Source organism: Dermacentor variabilis, chromosome 3 (genome assembly GCF_050947875.1).
Source record: "Dermacentor variabilis isolate Ectoservices chromosome 3, ASM5094787v1, whole genome shotgun sequence".
Classification (NCBI taxonomy): domain Eukaryota; kingdom Metazoa; phylum Arthropoda; class Arachnida; order Ixodida; family Ixodidae; genus Dermacentor; species Dermacentor variabilis.
Window position 1 is genome coordinate 83,945,352 of NC_134570.1, and position 24,377 is coordinate 83,969,728.

Below are 24,377 nucleotides of genomic sequence, written 5' to 3' on the forward strand. Positions count from 1 at the left end.
TATGACGCCGATGCCGTGACAATGTACTCATGAAGAAGGAATGGCACCGATTAAATCACAAAGGCGCTATAACTACGCCGAAATTACGACAGCTTCATGCAAATTTTAATTGATAACGATTGCGTAATGACGACAACGTGATGACAATGTGACGACAAAGACATGATGGCCATGAGATGAGGACGACTATGCGATGACAATGACGTGAGGATGATGTATGACAACACCCGGATGAAAAACTGGCCTAGACGGAACGACGAAGGCAATATGGAGATGGTGGCCCGACGACAATGGGCTCATGTTGATGAAGCGAGAGCAATCATAAAACTACAGCGTCCCGAAGACGGCATAGCGACTACTGTGTGACGACCATGGTGGTATTACGACCTAATAACTTTGGTAAGATTACGAAGATGGAATGACGATGATTGACTGACCACGACGGATCATGGCGGCTGTGCGACAGGGAATACATGACTACTGCATGGCGATGAAGGCGTGACGTCGACAGCACGCCGAGAGTCGGATGACGTATCTCGAATGTGACGTTGCAACGTCCATGCGGCGTCACTACCATGAGACCATACCTGGTGGACCTAGCTATTAGGCAACTTGAGCCGCTGGGTCAGAGCAGAAGGCGTGACGACAACGCTACGACGAGAATAAGGTCCTGAAGCCGGAATGACGACAATGACACGACCAGGATGGCATCAGGACCAGTAAGCACGGACCTAGTCGCCGAAGCAGATAGACGACTTGGGACACTAGGCCGTCCTAAGATAGATAGATAGATAGATAGATAGATAGATAGATAGATAGATAGATAGATAGATAGATAGATAGATAGATAGATAGATAGATAGATAGATAGATAGATAGATAGATAGATAGATAGATAGATAGATAGATAGATAGATAGATAGATAGATAGATAGATAGATAAATAGATAGATAGATAGATAGATAGATAGATAGATAGATAGATAGATAGATAGATAGATAGATAGATAGATAGATAGATAGATAGATAGATAGATAGATAGATAGATAGATAGATAGATAGATAGATAGATAGATAGATAGATAGATAGATAGATAGATAGATAGATAGATAGATAGATAGATAGATAGATAGATAGATAGATAGATAGATAGATAGATAGATAGATAGATAGATAGATAGATAGATAGATAGATAGATAGATAGATAGATAGATAGGCAGGCAGGCTCGAAATGCTTGAAGCAGGCAATGAATGTTGTTTCTATTAAGAGTAGAAAGACGATTCAATGTCCAGTTGAAGGCTATGAAAGACAAGGTCTTCCTGCATGAGCTCGGACGATATAGGCGCGCAATAACTGCGCACCGCACCTACTCGCGTTAACCCTTGCGTGATGGGAGTGGAAGGAGGGTCGGATTGTAATTTTTTTACTGCACTGTTTTCGGGACCAGCCCACAATTTCAGAGTGTACTATCTGCGGGATCAGTTTAAATTTTGAGACCCCAGGTGTTAAATGACGAAGTGTTACATATTTTTCAATAATTTTCTTTTTTTTTGACATGCTCAAACGACGAAGTGTTTATGCGTCACACTAATGTAGGGCATAAGTGTCAACGGCGTAAATATTACGCTATAGGGCTTCCGCGCTAGGTGTTCTGTGTTGAAATCCGGCAACGGGACAATTTTATTGATTTATTCATTTTCAACATCACAGCTTCGCCATAAGGTGGAAGCAATGAATGTCGTAAATACATGTTAGAATGTTACACGTTGGCTGTAAGGCTCGTAGCTATAGTAGCAGCACGAAGAGCAGTGAACATAATTCGTAAGTAAACACTCCTGCTATGGAATGTGCAGGCACATAAATAGGCAGAACTCGATCACCGCGAGCCGCAGCTGTTAGAACTACAAGTTCTTGTAGGCGTTGCCGTCTTCAGATTAAGGACAGTCTACGTCACGTTCCCGTATTGCGACATGCTTACGGCGGGCACAATATGTGCGCCTTGTTCGCGCTTTTGGACTGCACTATTCTAACGCTACAGCGTTAATGGTCCCTATAGCAAACTCCCATATATATTTAGGTATATGTATATGCCACACCTTGTTACAAGACATGCAGTATATGTGGGAGGTAGTGCCACACCATTCTATCACTAAAGTAGCTTATAGCAGATCTTACATTCTTGCCAAAGTGATTCTTCAGAATATTGAGAATGACAGCTCACAAACAAGTCTCCTGAAACAAAACACTTAGAGCGCATGCCTTTTGGGTTAAATATTCTCTGACTGAAATATTAAAAGTGTGAAAGAATAACAGAAACCTGAAAATGATGTAATTTTTTTGGCATAGCTGTGAACTACCTCCGGGATCAGCCCGCGGCAGAGTCAGCGTTTCTACCAGAAAGTACACCTTCGTACATAGCATTCACCACCAGCTTTTCGCGGTAAACATTGCAGTCACACAAGTTGTAGTTGCCGGGAAGCGTGAGAAGCAGTCAAGTGTCTTCAAATTATAGCGCGTTCCACTCTTAAATGCAAGTTTAAGCGTCTCCCAAGCTCTTGTGGACGTTATCGCGTAGGTTCGCTGATACGCTTTCGACCGAGTGAGGTGGGTCCTCTTCGCAAGCATCAGGAGACGATGATGAAGGCAGAAATAGTGATGATAAAAAATAGAAATAATGTATTCATCTCATTGGTACATGGTTGTAACTCTAAGCGAGTCTCGAACGGTTCTGCCTATGACGGCGCCAGGATGGCACTAAACAACCCCTCGTGTACAGCCGTTACAATTCATAGAGAGGTCCCCACCGAAAGGACTGTTCCCTTGTCGTGGTCTTGTGGTTGTTGATGTCTCTTTTGGGAGCTTTTGGAAGTTGGGGAACTTCGGGAAGTGCCAGTACCTTTTTCAGGTTGTGAAGTTGGCAACGTTTTCCCCTTCATGTCTTCTCCTCAGGGACGTCTCCTTTGTGTTTTCTCAGGGTGTGGCAGGGTCCAGAGTGCTGACGACTTCTCGGGGATGAGGGCAATTACCTAGAAAGGGTAAAGCGTGGAGGAATGTTTCCCACACATGAGAGGTTCAATGCCAGGCCGATCATAGCATCGCTATCCTTTTCCCGTCGCGCAAAGTCTGGGTTCCTGTGACGTTCAGCAATTCGTTCCAGCAAGTAAAGCTGTATAACCTAACGTCTTGGAATGCATCTTCTTCGGTGCACCAGTTTCTATCATAGGAACATTAACACGAGTAGACATAGACCCGAAATAGTACTGGTAATGGGTCCCGTTGCAGTCTTTGACTTTGGGACCCTCGTCTGTATATTGTATCTTTCCAATGCATTGTATTTAAAGAATAATAAACGGAAACTGAAACGGAAAAAAAAATGCTAGTAGTGTGCAGAAAACATAGTTTATCTAAGTAAATCAGTATTTGATGCGCAATTGTTAAAAGTGAAATTCTCCGTTCTTACGCCCCAAAACAACAGTACGATTATAGCATTACAGGGCATGCGGTAGTGGGAGACGTCGAATTAATTTCCACCATCCGGGGTTCTTAAACATGCATCTAATACCCAGCACACGTTTTTTTTTTATTTCATCTGTAATTACAATGGTAAAATTCACGTGGAGTGCTCAAATAATGGATATGGCAATGAAAAGTCTCAAGCGTCTCAAGAAGCAGGCTTGTATAAAGGGCGTATAATTTAAGAAGGTTCTATTCTGCCTACTGAAGCATGCGCCCAAGGCATAAGAGGTAGAGGACATCGGGCCGCTAAGCTAGGGGTCCTCCGTTGGAATCGTGTCGGCGGGCAATTCATGTCCTCTATTTACACACACACCCACAAACACACACACGCGCGCGTGCACACACGTACACACCCACACACACACTTTTTTAGAGAAAAGAAAGGAAACCGAAAGACCCAATTTTCATTAGTCATATCATGAGAAGCCCACAACAAGGACACTAGGGAACGCATAGAAGAATTGATCTGTAGCACTTCGGTGTATTAAAGGAACGATAGATTTTCGAGTCATCTATCACTTCTTTATTTCAATTAAGAACAGCGGATATGCTACTGATATGCTGTACATGGTGTCATGTCATTGCTTGTTGTCTTCGTTTGCTATGCCTATATATATATATATATATATATATATATATATATATATATATATAAACGTGACCATGACTAGGAAATGTTCGTGGTCGGTTTACTTCCGCAACAATATCGGTCGGTCGACCAAGCTTTTAAACGGCGTTAAAAAAATCTGCCCACGTTCCGAAACTGCTGGTCAGACAGACCGAAAATAAGCATGCAGTTGTGCTTCTCATATCTCTAAATACCTGCGGCCCATGCAAAATTCAGTATATATATATATATATATTTATTATTTTTTAAATAAATAAAATATATATATATATTTATTTTATTTATTTATTTATTAGATACTGCCAACTGCCTCTTGGCAGTCCAGGCAGGAGTGAGTGTATACAAAGTCGGCACTGCAAGTCAAAATAACAAAAGCATGGGTTACAAGGAACCATAAAAAAATGATTAAATATACAGACTATTGCATCGGGAAAGGCAGCATGTACAAAATTTACATAAATAGGAAAATGGTGATTCTAAAACGAACACGCTTCATTGCAAAGATTGTACGGCAGACACAAATGATTCAACCGAGGACGTACAAGCGACTTCTTGCGGTAGAGCATTCCACTCTGCTCTAGTTCGAGGAAAAAATGAGAAGCGATAAGCAGTAGTTTTAGTCGGTGGCATCACAATCGTTTTGCTGTGCTTGCGTCTGGTTTCTCTTGTTTTATTAAAATTGATGTATATGTCGGGATCCATTTTTGTTTGTTTATTAATGATATTAAACAAAGTTTGTAGGCGATGCAGTCTACGCCGAAATTCTAGCGATGGGAGGCCAGACCGTGTTCTGAGATCAGTGATCGAGACTCGTATATTATAAATATTATAAATAAATCTAAGGGCTTTCTTTTGCACGCGTTCAATGTTGTTGACACCGGTCTTTGTGTGGGGATCCCAGACAGCATCGGCATATTCAAGCAGTGGTCTAATGAGTGTCGTATAGGCAGCGAGTTTAGTCCTACTAGTGCAATGTTTGAGCAGGTGTTTAATTAGCCATGGCTTCCTTAGCGACGCGAAACGACGTATTGGACATGAGCGTTCCAGGTCAACTTCGAGTCAATAACTACACCCAGATACTTTAATTTGTCAACCGTCCTAATTCCTACATTATTGATTTTATATGTACAAATTGATGGTGCTTTCTTTCTTGTAATCATCATTTGAGTACATCTTGAGGCATTTAAGTTCATACGCCAGGATTCACACCAATTATCGATTGCATTAAGGTAATCCTGTATAGCAGTCTGATCATGGGGTGATTGAATGTTGTGGTACACAATACAATCATCAGCGAAGAACCGGCATCGTACCGGAGAATCAAAGGACAAGTCATTCAGATAAATCAAAAAGAGAAGAGGTCCAAGTACTGAACCTTGCGGTACACCGGAAAGTACGGGAGCAGGTGAAGAAAATGAGTTTCCTATACGGACATATTGTGTTCGATTACTTAAATAAGAGTCAAGCCAGCGAAGAATTTGTTCATTTTTCAGCGCACATTGTAGCTTGAGCTTTAGCCTTTGGTGACAAACACGGTCAAATACTTTCTGAAAATCAAGGAAAAGCACATCTATTTCCCCGCCGCAGTCCAGCGCTGCCATGACTTCATTGGTAATATGTAGAAGCTGAGTAACTGTAGATAGGCCACGCCGAAATCCATGCTGTTTTTCCGAAGAGAAATTATTGTTTTCCAGAAAGGCGCTCAGGTGCTTAAAAACATAGTGCTCCATCACCTTACTAGCGGTGCAGAGAAGCGAGACGGGTCTGTAATTAGTAATACTGAGTTTATCTCCGGACTTATGGATGGGAATTATCTTTGCTGCTTTCCAATCGTTAGGAAGGACACCTTGCTTTAGACTTTCGTTAAATATTATGTACAGATACTTTGCGCACCACTCCGCATATCTAAAAAGAAAATTATTTGGTATGTCATCAGGACCAGCAGTTTTCTTTATCTCTATGTTTAATAGGGACGAAAGAATACCCTCTTCGGAAATAAAAAGGTCTGGAAGTTCGCAGCCAAAACCTGAAAATTCTAGGCTATCATCTTCAGTACCGCGTAGAAATACCGAAGCAAAGTACTCGTTGAACGCTTCCGCAATATTCTCGTTGTCACTGGTCTCGGTATCATTCAATCTGATTTTGGTGACCGGGTTCTTTTTCTCGGTTATGTGCATCCAAAACTGTCTTGGGGCGTTAGATAAAAAATAGTGTAGTTTAACATTGAAAAAATGGTACTTTGAGTCTTTTATTTTTTTCCTAAGTTCGGTACGCATTGACGGTAGCACAGAACGATCGACACAACTATTGGGGCGTGACAAGCGTTTTAAGCGGCACTTTAGCTGCAGTATGTCCCGAGTGATCCAAGGGTTATTGCGGGCCATTCTCTTGCGTTTTGTTGGAATGTACCTGTACATACATTCCCGCACTGCGTCCTTAAAATGCATTCATAAATCATTGACACAGGTTACACCTTGATTTGATTTTTTAAGGAAAATGTCGAAATCTTGCTCTAAGTAGTCGATTAGACTTTCATCAGCAGCTCTCCCAAAATCCAAGACTTCTTTGTCTGGACAACGGATAATATTTAGCTGTAGATTGCTTTTAAGCAGAATCGCTTCATGATCTGATATGCCTGGTAAAACTTCTACAGTAAATCCTGTTTCACTGACTGCTTCAGATATAAGAACAAGGTCGAGGATAGTTTTTGAGCTTGAAGTAACACGTGTAGGTGTTCCTACTACTTGTTTTAGACTAAAAGAAAACGCCAAATCGAGCAGCATTTCAGCATGTTGACAAGAATGCCGAACACAGAGATCGTCCCAGTTTATCATCGGTAGATTAAAGTCCCCGCATAAGATGATATCAGTATAGCGTTTACTGTGGACGTAAAGAAAATCATGCAGCGATTCCAAAATTGAGATATCTGCATTCGGAGGCCTGTATACTACACCAATAAGAACCTTACATTTGAAAGACGGCACTACAATCCAAACCATTTCAGTAGAAGTATTGTGTGGAATTGATATGAATGGGATGCCATTTTTTATTATGGTCGCGACACCACCCCCTCTCGAGCCACGGTCATGGCGAATTATGTTGTACGAGCTTGGTATTATGTCAGAATCAGGGATAGCATCATGAAGCCATGTTTCTGTTAGAAGCGTGATGTTAGGATTGTAACTAAGAAGTAGGCTCTCAAGGTCATCAGACTTGTTCACAACGCTCCGGGCGTTAACATTTAGAACAGTTAGCGTCCTGAAGACGTGGGGTAAATCTAACAAATGTGCTTTAGTCTTACTTTCGTGCTATTTTTGACTGGAATTAGAGCGGCTATGTCAATTTGCTGCTGAGGGAACTGCCCTGTCCAGTGCCTCGTCCCATCTGAATGTATTGCCATTGATTCTAACCTTGTCGAAGGATAGAAATACTTTGTCGCCTCTGTCTCGGTTCTCTTTTGTCCAGGTCCAAAGCTTTTTTCTTATTGATTGAACTCTAGGAGAGAAGTCCTCTGAGATGCTGTATGGAGTGTTCTTGAAAGCTTTACACTCTTTCAGTATTTTTAATTTGTCTCGGTAGTCTACTAGCCTGAATATTACGGGGCGGAATTTGTCGTCCCTAGGCTTCCCTATTCGATGAGCTCGCTCAATTGAAACATTTGTAACATTTAGTACGCTGTCAAGGATTTTTGTCGAAACCTCTCGTTCCAAAGATTGGTGTGCTTCTTCCTTAGGTTCAGGTAGACCATACAGTATTAAATTATTCCTTCGATCTTTGGTTTTCGAGGTCATCTACTTTTAACAGTAGGCTATCAACGGTTTTCTGCAGGTCGTCTACCTTGACTGTGTAGGTCTTAACAGTAGCCGAAATATCCTCTACTTTTCGGTCAATGGAGGCTAACTTATCATTGCTTTCATCTAGACGCCGGTTTGATATGGCCACACCTTCCTTAAGTTCTCGCAAGTCGTCCATAATTTTTTGCAGCATGATTTTCGTAGAGGGGCCTGGATTCAATTCAACGTCCCCGCAGGAAGCTAGTAAGTCCACAAAACAATGGTACACATTAATTAACGCATCTATAAACGGCCGTGGGCACGGCAAGAGCAAAAGACACACATCGTCACTACTATATCCAGAATCATGGCGGTAGTCTCTCACCTGTATTAGGAACAAAATCTGATTCTTTAGGCACATGGTTCTTAAGCTCTCGCCGCGCCCACTGGTCGATAGCCGCTCTTGCGTTGTTTTTATACCATCCGATAGCTGTGACGTAGCAGGTGGTGGCGCTCGATGCCGGTCCAAGTGCGTCGCCCAGCTGCGCAGGCCCGGCGTGTCGTCAGCAGAAAAGCCTGTCGATGTATTGCGCTGGTGGCCGCGCAATTCCGTCAGTTTCCATGCAGCTGGATCGGACTCTGTAGCTGCGGCTGCATCGCTGTAGGTGATGCAAATCAGGGCCTGTATTAGGAACAAAAACGGATTCTTTAGGCACATGGTTCCTCAGCTCTCGCCGCGCCCATTGCTCTCGCCCACTGCTCTCGCATGGTTCCTAAACTCTCGCCGCGCCCATATATATATATATATATATATATATATATACATATATATATATATATATACATATATATACATATATATATATATATATATATATATATATATATATATTCTGAGCATCACGGCGACCACTGGTCCCCGGGGCACGTATCCAATAGCACTAATCGGCTTATCTTATAAGGCTGCGCTACCGTCAGCATCGGCCCACAACAAGGGCTAGAAACATAGCCGATAGGTAAAATTGATGGTAATTCACTCAGAAAAATTATGTTTTTACAGCTTTTATGACGGGAAAAATAAGAAAAAAGAAATACTATAGCAAATATTGCTTTCGCTCAATTTTACAAATGTCTTGCTAATGCTGTGTAGCACGCTTGTCATGTTTGCCTCGTTAAGTCATGTAGAATGTGAAATGAATGATGTGTTAAAAAACGAAGCAAAAGTAACACAATGCCTCACCTAACTGCGATACAAGAAAGCAGGAATGAATGCTCAGCTCCCGTCGCAGTTATCGAAGATGCCACTTGATTGTAAGCATTTCGAAGGACAGCGTGCTTCTTAGATGTAAAAAACTAAGTAGCATAATAGGAAGTCTGACGAACCTATTCATAGCACGGCCAGTGCACAGCGTATACATCGACGTGAAAGCTACCACACCGAGACTAAGACCGGGCAATACGCGCACTTTGTAGAGAAACAATATAAAAAAGGAACAGTTGACGGAGCGCTGAGCAAAAGGGATAACTGAACCAACCAAACTAAGTGCCAGATTCGGCACTGGTTACCCTCGCTTCTACAGGCCCTGCCGACAGACCCTGCCGACGGCGTAGATCCTGGTAATATTTGAGCTTCGTCCCAAGAGCGAAAGCTAAAACTTCCATGGCGTATACACTGATCGCATGAAACCAAAGCCTTACACTCGCGGGCGAAGCACCGGCCCTTTTTTCCTTCCAAGCACCCTCCATCGTGTCGCCGAGGCGGCAAGTGGGGCGCAGTATGAAAAATTCACTGACCAATTAGATACTCCGTAAAGCGAAATTTGAGCGCAGCTTCCAGAACTACAGCCAACGGATAGAGCAATGGATAACAGTCGAGAAATTTCATACACATGAAGGCGCGTCGTGCGTGGAAGCATAGCGTATACCATTCGTTAGCAGTGACCGAAAAAAAAGATAATGCGTGTCACTATTTTGTACTATGGTCATCTATATATATATATATATATATATATATATATATATATATATATATATATATATATATATATATATATATATATATATATATATATACGCGGTTTATATTAGGAAAAGAAGGATGTTAGTGGCGATGCTGGCCCGGGCAATCTGTCTCGTGCGGCACATCGCAAATAGAGCGAAGTCTGGCACGATTGCCTCGCTCGTCGGGAGATCGCAAGAGGTAGCCCGTTGCTGACGCGTGGACACGATTCACGAGTCCGCTAATGCAGTGTTTTGTTTCCATACATTGTATTTGCGGACGCCCTCACCGCCTGTCATCGGCGATCAGTCGACGGCGCCCTACTCTGTCGCCATTTCGTAGCGGTCGTTTCCGCAGAGCCCTTCTTCTGCGGATCAGCACTCTTCTTCGCACACTTTCGCCATACCTTCCTCCTCCGCTTTCTATCTTATCGTATCGCTGCACCCTCTTCATCCGCTTTCCTCATCGCGCTCTCTCCATATCCGCATCTTTCGTCCGCCGCTGAGCTGAGAGTTCGCTTTTTCATCCTTCGCTGCGCTCGTTCGCTCAGTTACGCCAACGCCGATGTTTAACGCATGACGGAAGCGTCAGAGCTGCGCTCTAAAACAAGCTGTACTGGGGAAACATGGAGGGAGCTGAAAGGACCTCGTGACGTGAGCACGTTGGTCGTAGGTGCTCTTTGGCACATCACCGGTCTGAGCGGTGGCTGCTTGCGATATAGCTCAAGCGCATGCTACGCGCTGACGCTGCAGAGGCTTACGTAAAGCTAGCATGTTTGTATGTGTGTGCGTGTGTGTGTGTTTACTTGGGGATGGGGGTAAACTTGTGATAAGGAAACTCTGAAAAGCACGGTTTCGCATTGTGTTACTTAACATACAGCTCCATAAAAAAATAGGAGCCAGCCGGTGACATTTCGCTCAGTTCTCACTGTGTAAAAACGAAGCTTTTCTATGTGTACCTCGTCGGGTTTCATGAATGTGGGATCTGCGGCCTCACTGTTCTCTTGCTGAACAAGATAATCATACACAGCATGATACGCTGGCTTCCATGCACCACCACCAGAGGGCGCTCGCTTTCGCGCATCCATGACATTGGCGGCACCGGCTCTGAGCGGTTAGGAAAGAACCAGATAGCTTGCCTTCATGAATCCGGGGCAGCGGGGGCGCCATTGCATTAGCCACTCTACAGTGCCTGAGCGAAGCTTTCCGTTTTACTTTACGGGGACATTCAATTAACCCAAACTCGTGTTTCAATCCTTCATGTACTACACAGAGCTCCGCTTTATATAGATTCCAACTTGTTGGAGCTACCTCGGTGGCCAACTCGGTGGCTATCCACTACCAAGGAAGGGGTTCCTGATTTACTCTAGCCGAAATGGAACTGACCGTGGTAGGGGAAGAGCTACTTCCGGTGCTATTTTCGAAAGATTCGAGCTGGCATACGACCGTGACTAGGCGTGAGGCCACCAGGGGTACCCGTGCCAGGAGCTTCGTGGCCGAGAAGGAATGCGTTCGCCCTAAGGCTGAAGTACCTGCTGGCGAGCAGCAAACGGGAGATAGACTAAAGAACAGAGCGAATGCCCCCGGTCACCAAGGGAGACACTAAGATCATAATTTCTCGCAGGGGTGGGCTCGATGTATCCAGCGTCGTAGTAGTGACCGTTGACAGAGCAATAATGGCAGTGGCAGGATTGAGGATGCTAAGTCTGGAGCCGACGCCATCTGCCCGAACTTGTAGCAGAATATCTTGTTTCTCAGCATTTCAAATTGAGAGAATGCAACGAGGTACACCAGAATCAAGGCGATTGAATTGGCGAACAAGTCCTAAGAAGTCAGCGAATACGAGGCGGCTCAGCATTATACGTGCAAAGAAGTGTTAAGGGGCATCTCGTTGGGCGACGTTCCGGGGAACCTAGAGAGGAACATCGTTAACGAAAGGAACACCCGGCCGTTTGGGGCCAATATAATCAAGAACATGCGAACATTCATCGTAGCTTTCGACGGCTTGAAAATGCCGAATGTTGTGCGTTACGGACCAGTGTTAGCGCGATGTGTTTTGCACCGCAAGCAGGTGTACAATTTCTACACGTGTTGCAAGCTGTGTCATCGAGCCAACGTATGCTTGAACCCAGAGGACGTGACGTGCCAGCGTTGTGGCTTGTCCAACCCGTGCGATCAGCACCACTGTACCCCAGAAAGCAAGTTGGGCTGAAATGCACGTGACACCAGACAAAGTAGCAACGATAACACATCCCGTAAGTTGTGAGAAGGAGGTGGTAGAAGGCTGCCGAAGCTTCTGGAAACCAGGCATCAGCAACTCCACGTCGCAACAGCGGCGGCGGCGGTGGGGCAGCCAGCCTTCGGCGCAAAAATTAGCGGGCGCTTCCATTCCAGTGGGCGCTCCCAATCTAGGGGACGCTCCCGTTTAACAGGACGTTCACGTTCCAGAGCCAGACCCAGATCCCCGTCCAGGGGGCGCCCAAGCTCTCGCCGCCAAGGAGGAGGAGGACGTGTACGGTTCGAGAGGTCCCGCTCTCCGGACTGTCAGTATGTGGGCCAGCCAACGTGCACCGGTCGAGTTCGCAATAGAGGTACGGGACAGGTAACGCGGGGTTCGCCGCGAGAGCACAGCAAACAGAGCGAGATCCTTGCACAAATCGAGCCTGAGAATAGGATGATGAGGGACATGATAACTTGCCTTGTGGCTGAGATAGCAGAAATTAAGAAGGCAGGAGGTAAACGGACTGCCGCGGTCGATAGGCAGACGCATCAGCCGGTGCAATCACCGATGGCTGAGGAATGCGAGATGGGGAGGCCCGCCAAGAAAAGATGCACAGTTGGCGAGCAGGACAAGGGTTCGGGTAGGGCTAAAGCCGGCCACGTGCTCAAAGGAATCGTGGACGATGCATTCAACTTTTTGGTCTTCAACAATGTGTCCGCCATCGACGTCATCGCCAAGGAATGCCGCCGCTTAGATCTCACTAAAAGTCGCCGCATCACTCCACAGTTCTCACGGCTCCCTAACATCGTTGCGACATCGTCTTGCGTAGTCCTTACCGCTTCACCACCCTTAGATGAGCACGTCACACGTATTGTTCGTCGCGAGCTCGAGGCTACAAGTCCTGTGCCGTTCAATCCACGTCCCTTTGGCCCCACTATTAACCAACCAGACCCACCGATCTCTCTCATTCAAGCAGTTGTGCGGAAAGAATTTGCAAACCTAGGTTCCTGCTGCCTGCGCCATCTCCCAACCTGACGCCTGACTGGTGCCGACAGCTACTGCTCACAGCGATTTGTGTTCCCCTCCTAGATACCGCAACCCTTCGTAGTATAGAACTCTGCACGACAAACCCATTTGCTTTCGTATATAGCCTCCGCAATGGTCATGTCGGTCGCCACTGCCGCACTTTCTTGGATGTCGCCATATTCCTGCTCCTTTCCCCCTTCTCCGCGCCCATATTTGGACCGTGCCGTTACTCGCCTCGCCGTATGCATGCTACCTCTGACGGATCCGTCAATGACAGTCGTCAAGCTCGCTCGCCGTCACCTCCGCGCCGTCGGTCCCCGTCGCCAAACCCACGCCGGTATTCGTCGCCGACCAATTATGGACCCTCGCGAACGGAAAACTAGACCATGCAGCTCCTGGGGGTAGAGTTGCATCATCTTCGTCGTGTTGATATCCTCCACTGACGCTCCCAATGGGCCAGAACTCACTTGATGTTCACGTCGACGGTGTCCCTTTGACGGTGTTGATAGATGCTGGAGCCCAGGTTTCCACAATGAGTTGTAACCTTCATCGTCGACTGAGGAAGGTTCTCACGCATGCTGCTACAAGAGCCGTACGCGTGGCTAATGACAGAGCTGTTGCCGTCACTGGAATGTGAACTTCCCGTGTAATATCGTCGACCGCCGCGTTCCTGTTCTTTTGAAAGTGCTAACCAATTTTCCCCATCATCTAATCCTCGGACTAGACTTTCTTACGGTGCATTCAGCTTTGATCGACTGTTCTGCCGGTACCCTTCGCCTTAAACTTCCTCTACTTGCATATATTAGTGCCGAACTGCCGAATAACTTTTCCACGACCACCTTCATCCACCTGCCGCCTAAAGACTTGCCTTTCGTCAATTTGCTGTCATCTCCTGTGCCCGATGGCGATTACGTCGCCATCTTCTTGATGTCCTTTCGATCCACAATATCACTGTGCCGCACTCCATCGTCACGGTCGCCGATAACCGGACATGCCTCCCCGTCGTCAATTTTGGACTGACAAAGGAAGTTCTCCCCGAAGGCATATCGGTGTCCACGTTTCGAGACTTTTCCAGAGCTGATGACGTCCGTATCATGGACGAACTATCCAATAATTTCGAAGCATTTTCTGCACCAGGACTATCCAGTGACGTTGATGCGCTCGTGGCCTGTTTTGAAAGCATTGTAAAATAAGGTTTAGGTCGATTTGTTCTTTGAAAACTAAGAAAAAGCAATGTAACCTTCCCTGAATTAACCGAGAACTGCTGCACTTATCGCAGACTGCGCACTAAACGCTCGAACAATCCTCAGGCATGCGTTTTGTACGCTCAGGTAAAAAATGAACTCCAGACGAAAAACCACATCGGCCAAAAATTTATTCTATAATGTTCAGTTGCCGAAACTGCTCAAGTCTAACCCCCGTAAATTCTGGTATTTCATATCTCCTGGCCCTTCTTCTTCCACATCTTTTAAAATCAACAACAGTGTTGTTAACGATCCATTAGGGATTTCAGCAGCGTTTAATACATATTTTCAGTCAGTGTTCGCCTCGGATGATTCCAGTCTTTCAAAATTTACAACTAACGATTCTCATGCAATTGATGATATCAATATTAGCCTAGAAGGTGTTCTGAATCTCATGCTAAACTTAGATACTAAAAAACCAGCAGGCACTGATGGAATTCCGAATTCCTTTTTAGTACGATTCTCGCTATGGATATCTAAATGCCTGTGCATTATATGTCAGAAGTCCCTTAATAGTGGCGTTCTGCCTTCTTCCCGAAAAAGAGTTAAAGTACTAAATTTATATAAATCTTGTGACAGGCAGCTCTTATCTAACTATAGGCCTACTTATTTAAATCCAACCTCATGTAAAATACTAGGGCACATAATCTATAAGCGCAGAATAATGTTCCTTGAAAATAATAACCTATTGAACAGCTCTCAGCACGGCTTTAGGCGCGGTTTTAGTACTGTAACCCAACTTACAGAGTTCACTCATGACCTTTCCCATTACATCGACTTAGGTAACCAGATTGACACCTATTTCATTGACTTTAGCAAAGCTGTCGACACTGTACTGCACTCTAAATTGCTTTTGAAACTACATAATATTCTAAATAACCCTTAGTTAGTGTCTCCGATTTCCAGTTTCCGTTCTTTGCTTTCCGAAATCGTATACTATGATTCTGCGGATTCGTCTGTAGTCGACATCACCTCAGGGGTCCCACAGGGATCTTTACTTGGCCTTCTACTATTCTGATAGTTTATTGACGACATTCCAGACCATGTTACTTCAAAGATACGCCTTTATGCAGATGATTGCGTTAAGTACAGCCCAGTTGACTCACTCGCTGATCATCAGCGCCTTAAGGATGCCTTTGTTTCATTTCGTGACTGGCGTGCTACGTGGAAAATGAGCATCAATTCTGATAAAACTGTTATAATGTCTGTTACTAACATACACATGCCCGTATATCTTGATTAAATATGCAACGGTATACCAGGAACACGAGTTTTTCAATACAAATATTTAGGCGTCATTTTTGCACCCAACTTGTCTTGGTGCAAACAAATAGATTACATTTGTAGTAAAGCGTTAAAAAAACCTGGTTACATCCACCACACTTTGTCTGCTGCTCTGAGGGACACTAAATTAGTAGCATACAAAACACTGATTCGTCCAATTTTAGAATATGCTTCCTCCGTATGGAACCCGTATAAACAATGTGCAACAATTATTGTATAAACAATATGTGTATAAACAATTAATTGTACTGAATTGGTCCAGAGGAAGGCTATTCGTTTTGTTTACCGTCCCTTCAACCGAGACTTTTCACCGTCAGCTGCTCTTGCGCAATTAAACGCCCAATTTCTTTCTAGATGGCGGCACTTAAAATCTCTGATGTTATATTCTTATAAGAACTCTCTTTGTCACCTACCAGATCCCTCCCTTTTAACGCCTGCTTGCCCGACTTCAACTAGAGTTTATCATGCCTCTAATATCACACCGCTCCATCCACCACTAACACATTAAAATGCACTTTTTCCCCCGCATGATTGAACAGTAGACTTTGTTACCTGCCGAAGTTCATTTGTGACCCATTTCTTAATTTTTAAATGCTATTGCTGATGCATAGTTCCATTACATTTTTCTATTCCTATGTTCCTCTTCCTGCATATCATAATTAGTTTTACTCTCATGTACATCCACTCCTGCCATAGCCATAACGGGCTGAAGTATGTGTAAAATAAAATAAATAAATAAAAAACCTTCGCGTCACGACGCTGCCGGTTATTCACCGTTCTTTCTGTTCTTCGGCCGAGAACCCACATTGCCACTGGACGCATCCGTTCCATCCGCCGCAGCAGTGACCAGCGAGTATGCACTGGACGCCATAACCAGGGCAGCCCCAGCACGCGAATTTGCCCGCGCTCGCCTCCTGACCTCCCAAGAGAAGAAATGGCGTTGGTACGATAGCCAACATACAGACGTTCACTTTTCGCCATGATCTCTGGTACTCCTCTGGTCCCCGACCCGTCCCGTTGTCCTGTGAGAAAAACACCTGTCTCGGCACACAGGCGCATATCGAGTGCTGCGTGCCGTGACTCCAGTTACGTACGAAATCGCCCCACTCGGTACCAGTGCCTCAGCTGACCCGAATTCCACTAACGTTGTGCATGTCGCACTCCTCAAGCCATCTTACTCTCCCGTTATCATCGATATTTAGACGCACCGGGACGGTTCTTCTGCCGCCGCGAAGAATGATACATGCATATTGTGTGTTTGTTGTGGACGATGTACGCGGGCGCCACGACGATGACGACGAACGCTCTCTGGCTTTCGAACTGTCGGCCGAACTGGCCAGCGCTGCAGTTATCCTTTGTAAATATACTCTGTAAATAGTCTCCAGTTCTTAATCCTTCGTTCGCGTAACAACGTGTATTGTTGTATAAATTTCCCATGGGAACTGCTGATATGGATAAGCTAAAGCAACATGATTAGGCAGCATAGAGGTTTAGCTAGTCGTTGCTCTGTTACCTTGCTGTAGCGCGCAAATCCAACAAGAAATGGAACTGAAGGAAAGAGTGTTCGGAGATTAGTGAGTAAAACGTTGCCTAGCGCAGCTTACGTTTACAAATCTGCGCTTGTCCTGTCTTTAAACATGGGTGTCTCGTCGCTAGCGCAGTTTGTGCTCCCAAAGCTGCATCCTTCCTGTCTTCTACTTCGGTGTCACGCCCATATTTCAGGTTCCAGAACAATGTGAATTGCATGGATGAGCGCTTGTCCACGTAGATCGTACCTAGCCCTCTGTTTCTTTTGTCCACAATAGGAAGTCAAGGTTGGAATTTAGGAATTCTGTGAGCTCCAAATCACTCTTCGGAATATCTTCCCTTTTGTATGACGTACCGTCGGAGGTGGCGCTTCGTTCGTGGAAAGACAACGCTGCCAGTTTATCCAGCCAATAGGATGCGTGGGGGGCGCAATGCCTGAAAAGTATGGCCTCACAATGCAGCGATCTGCTTGTTTACTGGCAATTTATGCCGATTATCGAATACTGCCCCTATTGATTGAAATAATTTCGAGTCTACTTGTATTTTGAATAGCTGGTATTCTCTGCAAAATCAGCTGCTCGTATGTATTTTCTGCTTGTTGCCGGCTTGATTTAGGCAAGAAAAAGACTTAAAATCAAAAGAGAACTTGACAGGAAACAAACCCGCCACCCCCCAACCGCAAGTAGAATTCTAACCTATACCTTAAATTCAATTCAGCGAACGAGAAAATAGCAATAAACGCTGAAAAATGCGGTGGCTTTCCACCGATTTTTCTTTATTCTTTGCAATCCTTTTCAATTGATGACGCACTGTGCATTCAATGCTGGCGCAAGTGCACTGTAACGTACTCTTCCTGGGCGTCATCACCGCTGACATTACGAGATATGCGGCTTCATAAAGAAATGTGGTAAATATTCGGCAATAGGAAAGGCCAACTCATTGAAAGTCACTTATCAGAGGATCGCCTGGAGGGGTTTGTCCTACACGTGCTGCATATAAATGAAAGGCGCCGCTGACAGCAGGCGCATTTTCCTGCATGCTATTACTCCATACACACTGCAGATAGCGTCTTACGGTTATTTTTTTTTAATTTGTTGTGTCGAAAGCAAGTACACCGTTTCTTCACATTGGGCTTTTTCAAGGGTATCCTGCAGGGCGTAGCTCGTAAACGTTGCTTGAAGTAACTCTTCTCAGAAATCAGAATTACTAGACTCTGACGCCTTGATTTTTGCGTTCGCTTCGTGAATTTCCCTTTGTTTTGTGCTATCTGCTACCTTTAAAATTTACAGCATAAGCCGAAAATGCTCACAACTTTAATTGTTGCTATACTTGTCGAAATATTTACGTGCTATCCAAAGGGTTTTATATTATATGTATTACACGGCATATATGCATTTACACTGAACAGCACCATTGTTTCGCCATTCTGCTACCGTTAACTTTCAATGTTTCTAATTATCTCTGGCGAATAGATATGCTATAGTTAGTAGTGCTTAATGACATGCGTTCACTAAAACCTTAAGCTATGTCACCGTTGCTTTCCCTTTTTGCAATCACTAAACTTTTATCCTCTTTCATTTTCAGATCTTCAAAGAGTTGTTTTGGATTTGTAAGTTCATCTTATATCCTCCTTACTGGTCTCTATGCTGTGTTGGTACTCAATTTTGTCAAATGGATGCCTCGCCTTTCGGGCGAAACAGTCACTTTTTTGTATCGGACCAGGGTTCTGCTCCATATCTCCACATACAAACAGCTCACACACAGGAAAGCCTTCATATAAAAGATCAAAACACTCTTGTGGGGCATGGAAGAGCGACAAGAAGGCGACGATCCTTGCGAAATGAACTAGTGTCTAGACTAAGAAACGTTTGAAATACATCTGTGTTTTCTAAGACTTGTCAAATATTATGAATTATTATATTATTATTATTTTTTGCTTGCACCACGACTGATATCGGGCATGGGCAATATTCTCTAATAATTAGCCTAACCAGGTTGGCAAACTAACTGGGCGGAAGGGTTGTAGAAGAGGCGTCCCTTATCCAGCTTCAAGATGCAGCGGCTTAAAGGCAGTAGGATAGTGCGGACCGAAAGATTTCAATGACTTGAGTGCTTGCGGTCCTTCCCGCATTTTCTGAATGGCACCAAAGGCACCCTTCCAAAGGGAGACTGTAGTGTTGCGCCTTTACTAAAACCTGCATTTATAAAAAATGTTGTGAGAACTTAATTCACTCACCTGTCATTGACACAAGCAACAGGGATACCACTGGGGTGCTCAACTCATTCCTTACACAGATCGGTGAGTCGGTGACCAAAAGGGTGAAAATTACTGACTACACTTTTTTAAGAATATATTGGGGTTTTCGGAGTGTTTTTATTATTGGCCCGAGTTCCAACGCAAGGTAGGATTCGCCACATCGCCATTGCTTCTTACCTAGCACTTGAGCTGATGAATACTTTTGTTCGAGTGTCCTTTACTTGATACGGAGTAAAAAATTTTCTGTCACGCACTACAGCGTGTCGGCTCTCACATGCTAGGCTTTGCTAAAATCCTTCTCCCCACGCAGAAACACCATGATATGCTAGGGTGCATGCCATAGTGTTTATGCGTAAAGAATAGGAATTAAGGAAAGATGGGTACTGACTCCTCCTGAAGGTTTTTTTATTCCTACGACTTGGTAGATTCAGTTCAGGGCGCATTGTCGAGCGGATGGGGAAGGGAGGGGAGAGGAGTTAGCCGCACCGCACGGTGCCGTGAGCAGTTTACATCACTCTCCGAGAGTGAGTGCTTTACCGTATAATGTAAAAGTATTCCGAACTATTTCAATTCTGCATGCAGCTCGCAGAACGATCGTGTGTACGTTTAGAAAGGGCAACATTATGGTTTAGTGCCGCAGACACAAAAAATACTGTGCGCAATAAATCAGGGCCGGTATTCACAAGACGTTCTTACGCCAGAAATGTTCGTGCCAGGCAACAGTGATGTAGGACATATTATCAGCGAAGGTGATCAGCCATTGAAAAACAGCACGCCGAACACAAATCTTTGGTAATTGGGCCCCAGTTCCCACCAGCAGCTCCGAGTGGCCAGTGCAAGAGCTAATGGCAGCGAGTTACCTTCTATTTCTTTCGGAAAGGAACAGTTTACGGCTTATTTTAAAATGAGAAGGAAGTTTTTTTAGGCACACTAATCGGCTTTAGTGCGTAGACGTCAATTTACGTGGTAAGTTTCTCGTGCTTTCGTGACACCGTAGGTGAGACAGGCGAAGTAGGCACAGCCGCAGACATTTTCGCCAATCGCCACGTGCCAAAAAAGCTCCAATATCAGAAATAACTTTTTTCTCACGGTCAGCTTTATTAGCCCAAATCAGTGTGTGCACGTCGTGTCAGATTACAAGATTGCGCTGTTTTCTAGAGGTCGCTTGACAGACAGGCGACGCGGGCGTGGTTCAAAAAATGTTCAGCAATCTAGTGAGGCTAATGGCAGAAAATCCATACAAGCGTATTGGAATAGCTTTTCGTTAGAGCACTCCTTTTTCCCCTCGCGGTGCATGTTGTGTCATTAACCCGCCTATTCGGTGCTTCTGAACGGTCGCGAAGATTCCTGAAAGAAGGCGCCCACCTAGTTCTAACAGGCTGGATTCGTGTGCTCCCAAGAACATTCCCCTCCTCCTTAAGCTGTCAAAGTGATATGTATGGAATGCCTTGAGCATCTGCATTTCTGCATTTGGGCAGCGACTTCATTTATTTTATTTTAGGGTCTTGTTAATCACTCTGATGTAACGTTTGACATAAGGTGCTATTGGGGTGAGGGCGTATGCGAGAACAGTATTCTAATAATGCGGCTAGCTGCTGGAATATTTAGTATACGAAATACTGTGCCTCAACGCAAGTGAAGATTTGTGGCAAGACCTTGTCTCATCTCGATTCATGCTGCTCTAAGAAAAAGTATTTTTCTCATAACAGGCCTTGAGACCGTGTTAGCGAGCGCGAAAGTCTTGTACTCAATACCTTTTAAGTAATAGGACACGTGACATGAAAATAGCGACTTTACTTCACCTTTCTCCAGTAAATCAAGGAACCAGATTCATTTGCTTTGCCCCCCTTCTTTTTTCATTGCAAAGGCAAGAAAACAAGTAACGAGAGTGTCATGCAAATTGCTGCAAAAGTTGCCGTTGGAGGCAATGAGTCAAAAAGTGTTGAACATGCATTCTGTAAGTAAACTTCATGTTCTGCAAATTTTACAGTGCGGCAGAACACATGGGACATGTCCTTCTGGTTGTAAGTGTAAAGCGACATCTCAACCCGGAGAAGGAACTTGCCAGCCATCTTCAAAAGGTTAAGCATCCTCTGGCGTTTTCAATTAATAAAGCTATGAGGAATCTCAGAATGAACGTGTCTACATTTAAATTTTTTTGTACTTGCACACGTGTAGAATTATTGCGATTCCAGTGACAGACAATGGTTTTACTGATGATGTCGGTGTGATGTCAGTATACATCGAGACTTGCACATTGTTTATGCTATTCTGCTCCCCAATTGTTATCGGCTAACCCCTGCTCCAAAGTTATTCTTCCGATGCAAGACGTGGCTACTCTTACCGGGTCTTTCTCAAAGAAAGATTTCCCCAATTTTAAAGGAAAACTTTTTTTGTCTAATAAGTCCGTGTGCGCAAAGTGAATGTTTCTTTACATTCATGAACTTACGCGAGCACCAGCATTTGTGCTTGAACATACGATCAGTCACGTGTAATAATAATAATAATAATAATAATAATAATAATAATAATAATAATAATAATAATAATAATAATAATACTTATTATTATTATTATTATTATTATTATTATTATTATTATTATTATTATTATTATTATTATTATTATTATTATTATTATTATTATTATTATTATTATTATATTGTAATGTAATTGTAAAAATAGATACGCTTAGTTTTGCTTCGCTAATGCACACACATCATGTTCGAAACCTTTCTGGGTTCATAGTCGACTTGGATAATGATGCACCCCATACTGAAAGGCAATTAGAAAGCATTCTTAGCAAAACAAGAAAAAAAAGACAAAAAATTGTAAGACAAGCAGGCAGGACACATAGGTGAACTGCAGTGTAGCATGCACATCCTAAAAGAAAACGTACAATAAATGCCATTACAAAAAAGGTGCATTTTGAAATAGAACATAGAAGACAAATAATTCAGACAGTGTATGCTCTCATAAAAGGCATCGGGTAAATAGCCAACGCGTTTGAGAAGAGAAGGAGATTTCGGCCACCAACAATTGTCCTTACCTTGATCTCTTTCCATTCTCACCATTTTCATCTTGGCATATTTCGATCTATACAGCACAAAATTTTAGACAACCAGATTGCTACTATCGGCTTTCTAACCATATACAACATAACCACACACACACACACATATATATATATATATATATATATATATATATATATATATATATATATATATATATATATATATATATATATATATATATTGTTACGCGCGAAACGAGACCGTTTATAACCCTTACGGATGAAGGGCACCGTTTACTTTAGGTCGCGAAGGTGAGCGCAAGAGCGGCCAGCTGGTTGATCAACTGAGCGTCGTCCTTTTCTTCCTTCCCCCACTTGGGACCGCAAGCACGTTCGCTGGTCTTCGTTTTCTTCATGCGTAACATTCCTCTCGGCGCAGAAGAAGCTCGCCGGACGAGTGCATCCATTTGTCTTGACGTGACCAATTTCAAGCGGGCGACATGGACCACTTGTGTCTTGGCAGCTCTTCCACCACTCGCCTTGAGGCGAGCTATGTTATACGTGACTTCCGTGAGTCTGTTAATAATAACAAACGGTCCATCGTAGATGGCCAAAAGCTTTAGGCATAACCCGCGTTTCCCTACTGGAGTCCACAGCCAGACTAAATGACCAGGCCGATAGGTTACCGGGCAGTAGCGAATGTCGTAGCGTGCTTTTGATCTGTCCTGCGATGCCAAAGTGCGCAAACAAGCAATACGACGAGCTTCTTTGGCGAGGCAGAGAGTCTCGGCGACAGTGGGATTTTCATGACTACAGAAGGGAAAACAGTGTAGATTGTGTACCGGGGTGGCCGGGCGTACAGCAGGAAGAAAGGGCTATAGCCAGTAGTCTCGCGCTTGGCGGTGTTGAACGCGTACGTGATAAAACGCAGTACGTCATGCCAGTTCTTGTAGTCGGATGAAACATACACAGATAGCATGTTTACAATTGTTCGGTTGGTGCGCTCCGTATGCCCATTCGTTTGTGGATGGTATGGTTGTGGAGGCGCGATCGGCTGCAGGAGACCAGCTCGAGCAGTAGATGGCCGTTTGTGGCGCTGACACTGCATGCAGCTGGCCACATACGTTTCAACAGACTGGCGCATTCTAAGCCAGTAAAAGCATTCCTGAATCCGGTAGAGCGTCCTCGCCGAACCTAAATGGCCAGACGTAGGGTCGTCGTGCATAGCACTCAGAATCGCTGTGGGAAGGCTCTCCGGCACCACTAGGAGAAAACGTGCGCCAGTGCCGGAGAAGTTTTTATACGGCAGTCCATCACGTACACAGAAATGGTTTGCTGTCGTCGAGGTGGTAGTAGCGGTTAGGAGCGATGTTAATTTATCGTCTTTTCGCTGTTCGGCTTTGAAGCAGTCGAAGTCTGGAAAACGCGGCGACACAGAAGCCACGAGGTGGTCGAAGTCGTCGGCGTCACAGCCCGTAGTCCTAAGGGGCATATGCGAGAGGCAGTCCGCATCAGCGTGTCGTCGACCGCTCTCATAAGAGATGGTGAAGCTATATTCTTGCAGTCGGAGCGCCCAGCTTGCAAGGCGGCCAAAAGGGTCCCGAAGATTCACAAACCAACACAATGAGTGGTGGTCGGTGACCACAGTAAAGGGGTGTCCACACAGGTAACAAGCGAAACCGCTGAACCACAAATATTACCGCGAGGTATTCTTTTTCCGTGACAGGGTAATTCTGCTCGGGCCTACTTAATGAGCGGCTTGCATATGCGATCACGTGTTCGCCGTCACCGTAGCCTTGAACTAGGACGGCACCAACACCTATGCCACTGGCATCCGTATGGAGTTCTGTCAGAGCTGATGGACTGAACTGTTGAAGAACAGG

General features: G+C 44.5%; 1 protein-coding gene across 1 annotated transcript in view; it reads left to right on the forward strand.

Annotated features, from left to right (window-relative positions):
• LOC142575987 (uncharacterized) overlaps positions 1–21,565 on the forward strand; it is a 195,090-nt gene extending 173,525 nt beyond the window's left edge. The window contains exons 8-9 of the mRNA XM_075685854.1: positions 18,806–18,830; positions 21,469–21,565. Of these exons, the coding sequence (XP_075541969.1) occupies positions 18,806–18,830; positions 21,469–21,506 (63 nt within the window). The 3' untranslated portion in view covers positions 21,507–21,565. The remainder of the gene's footprint in view (positions 1–18,805; positions 18,831–21,468) is intronic.
• Positions 21,566–24,377: the final 2,812 nt, after the last annotated feature.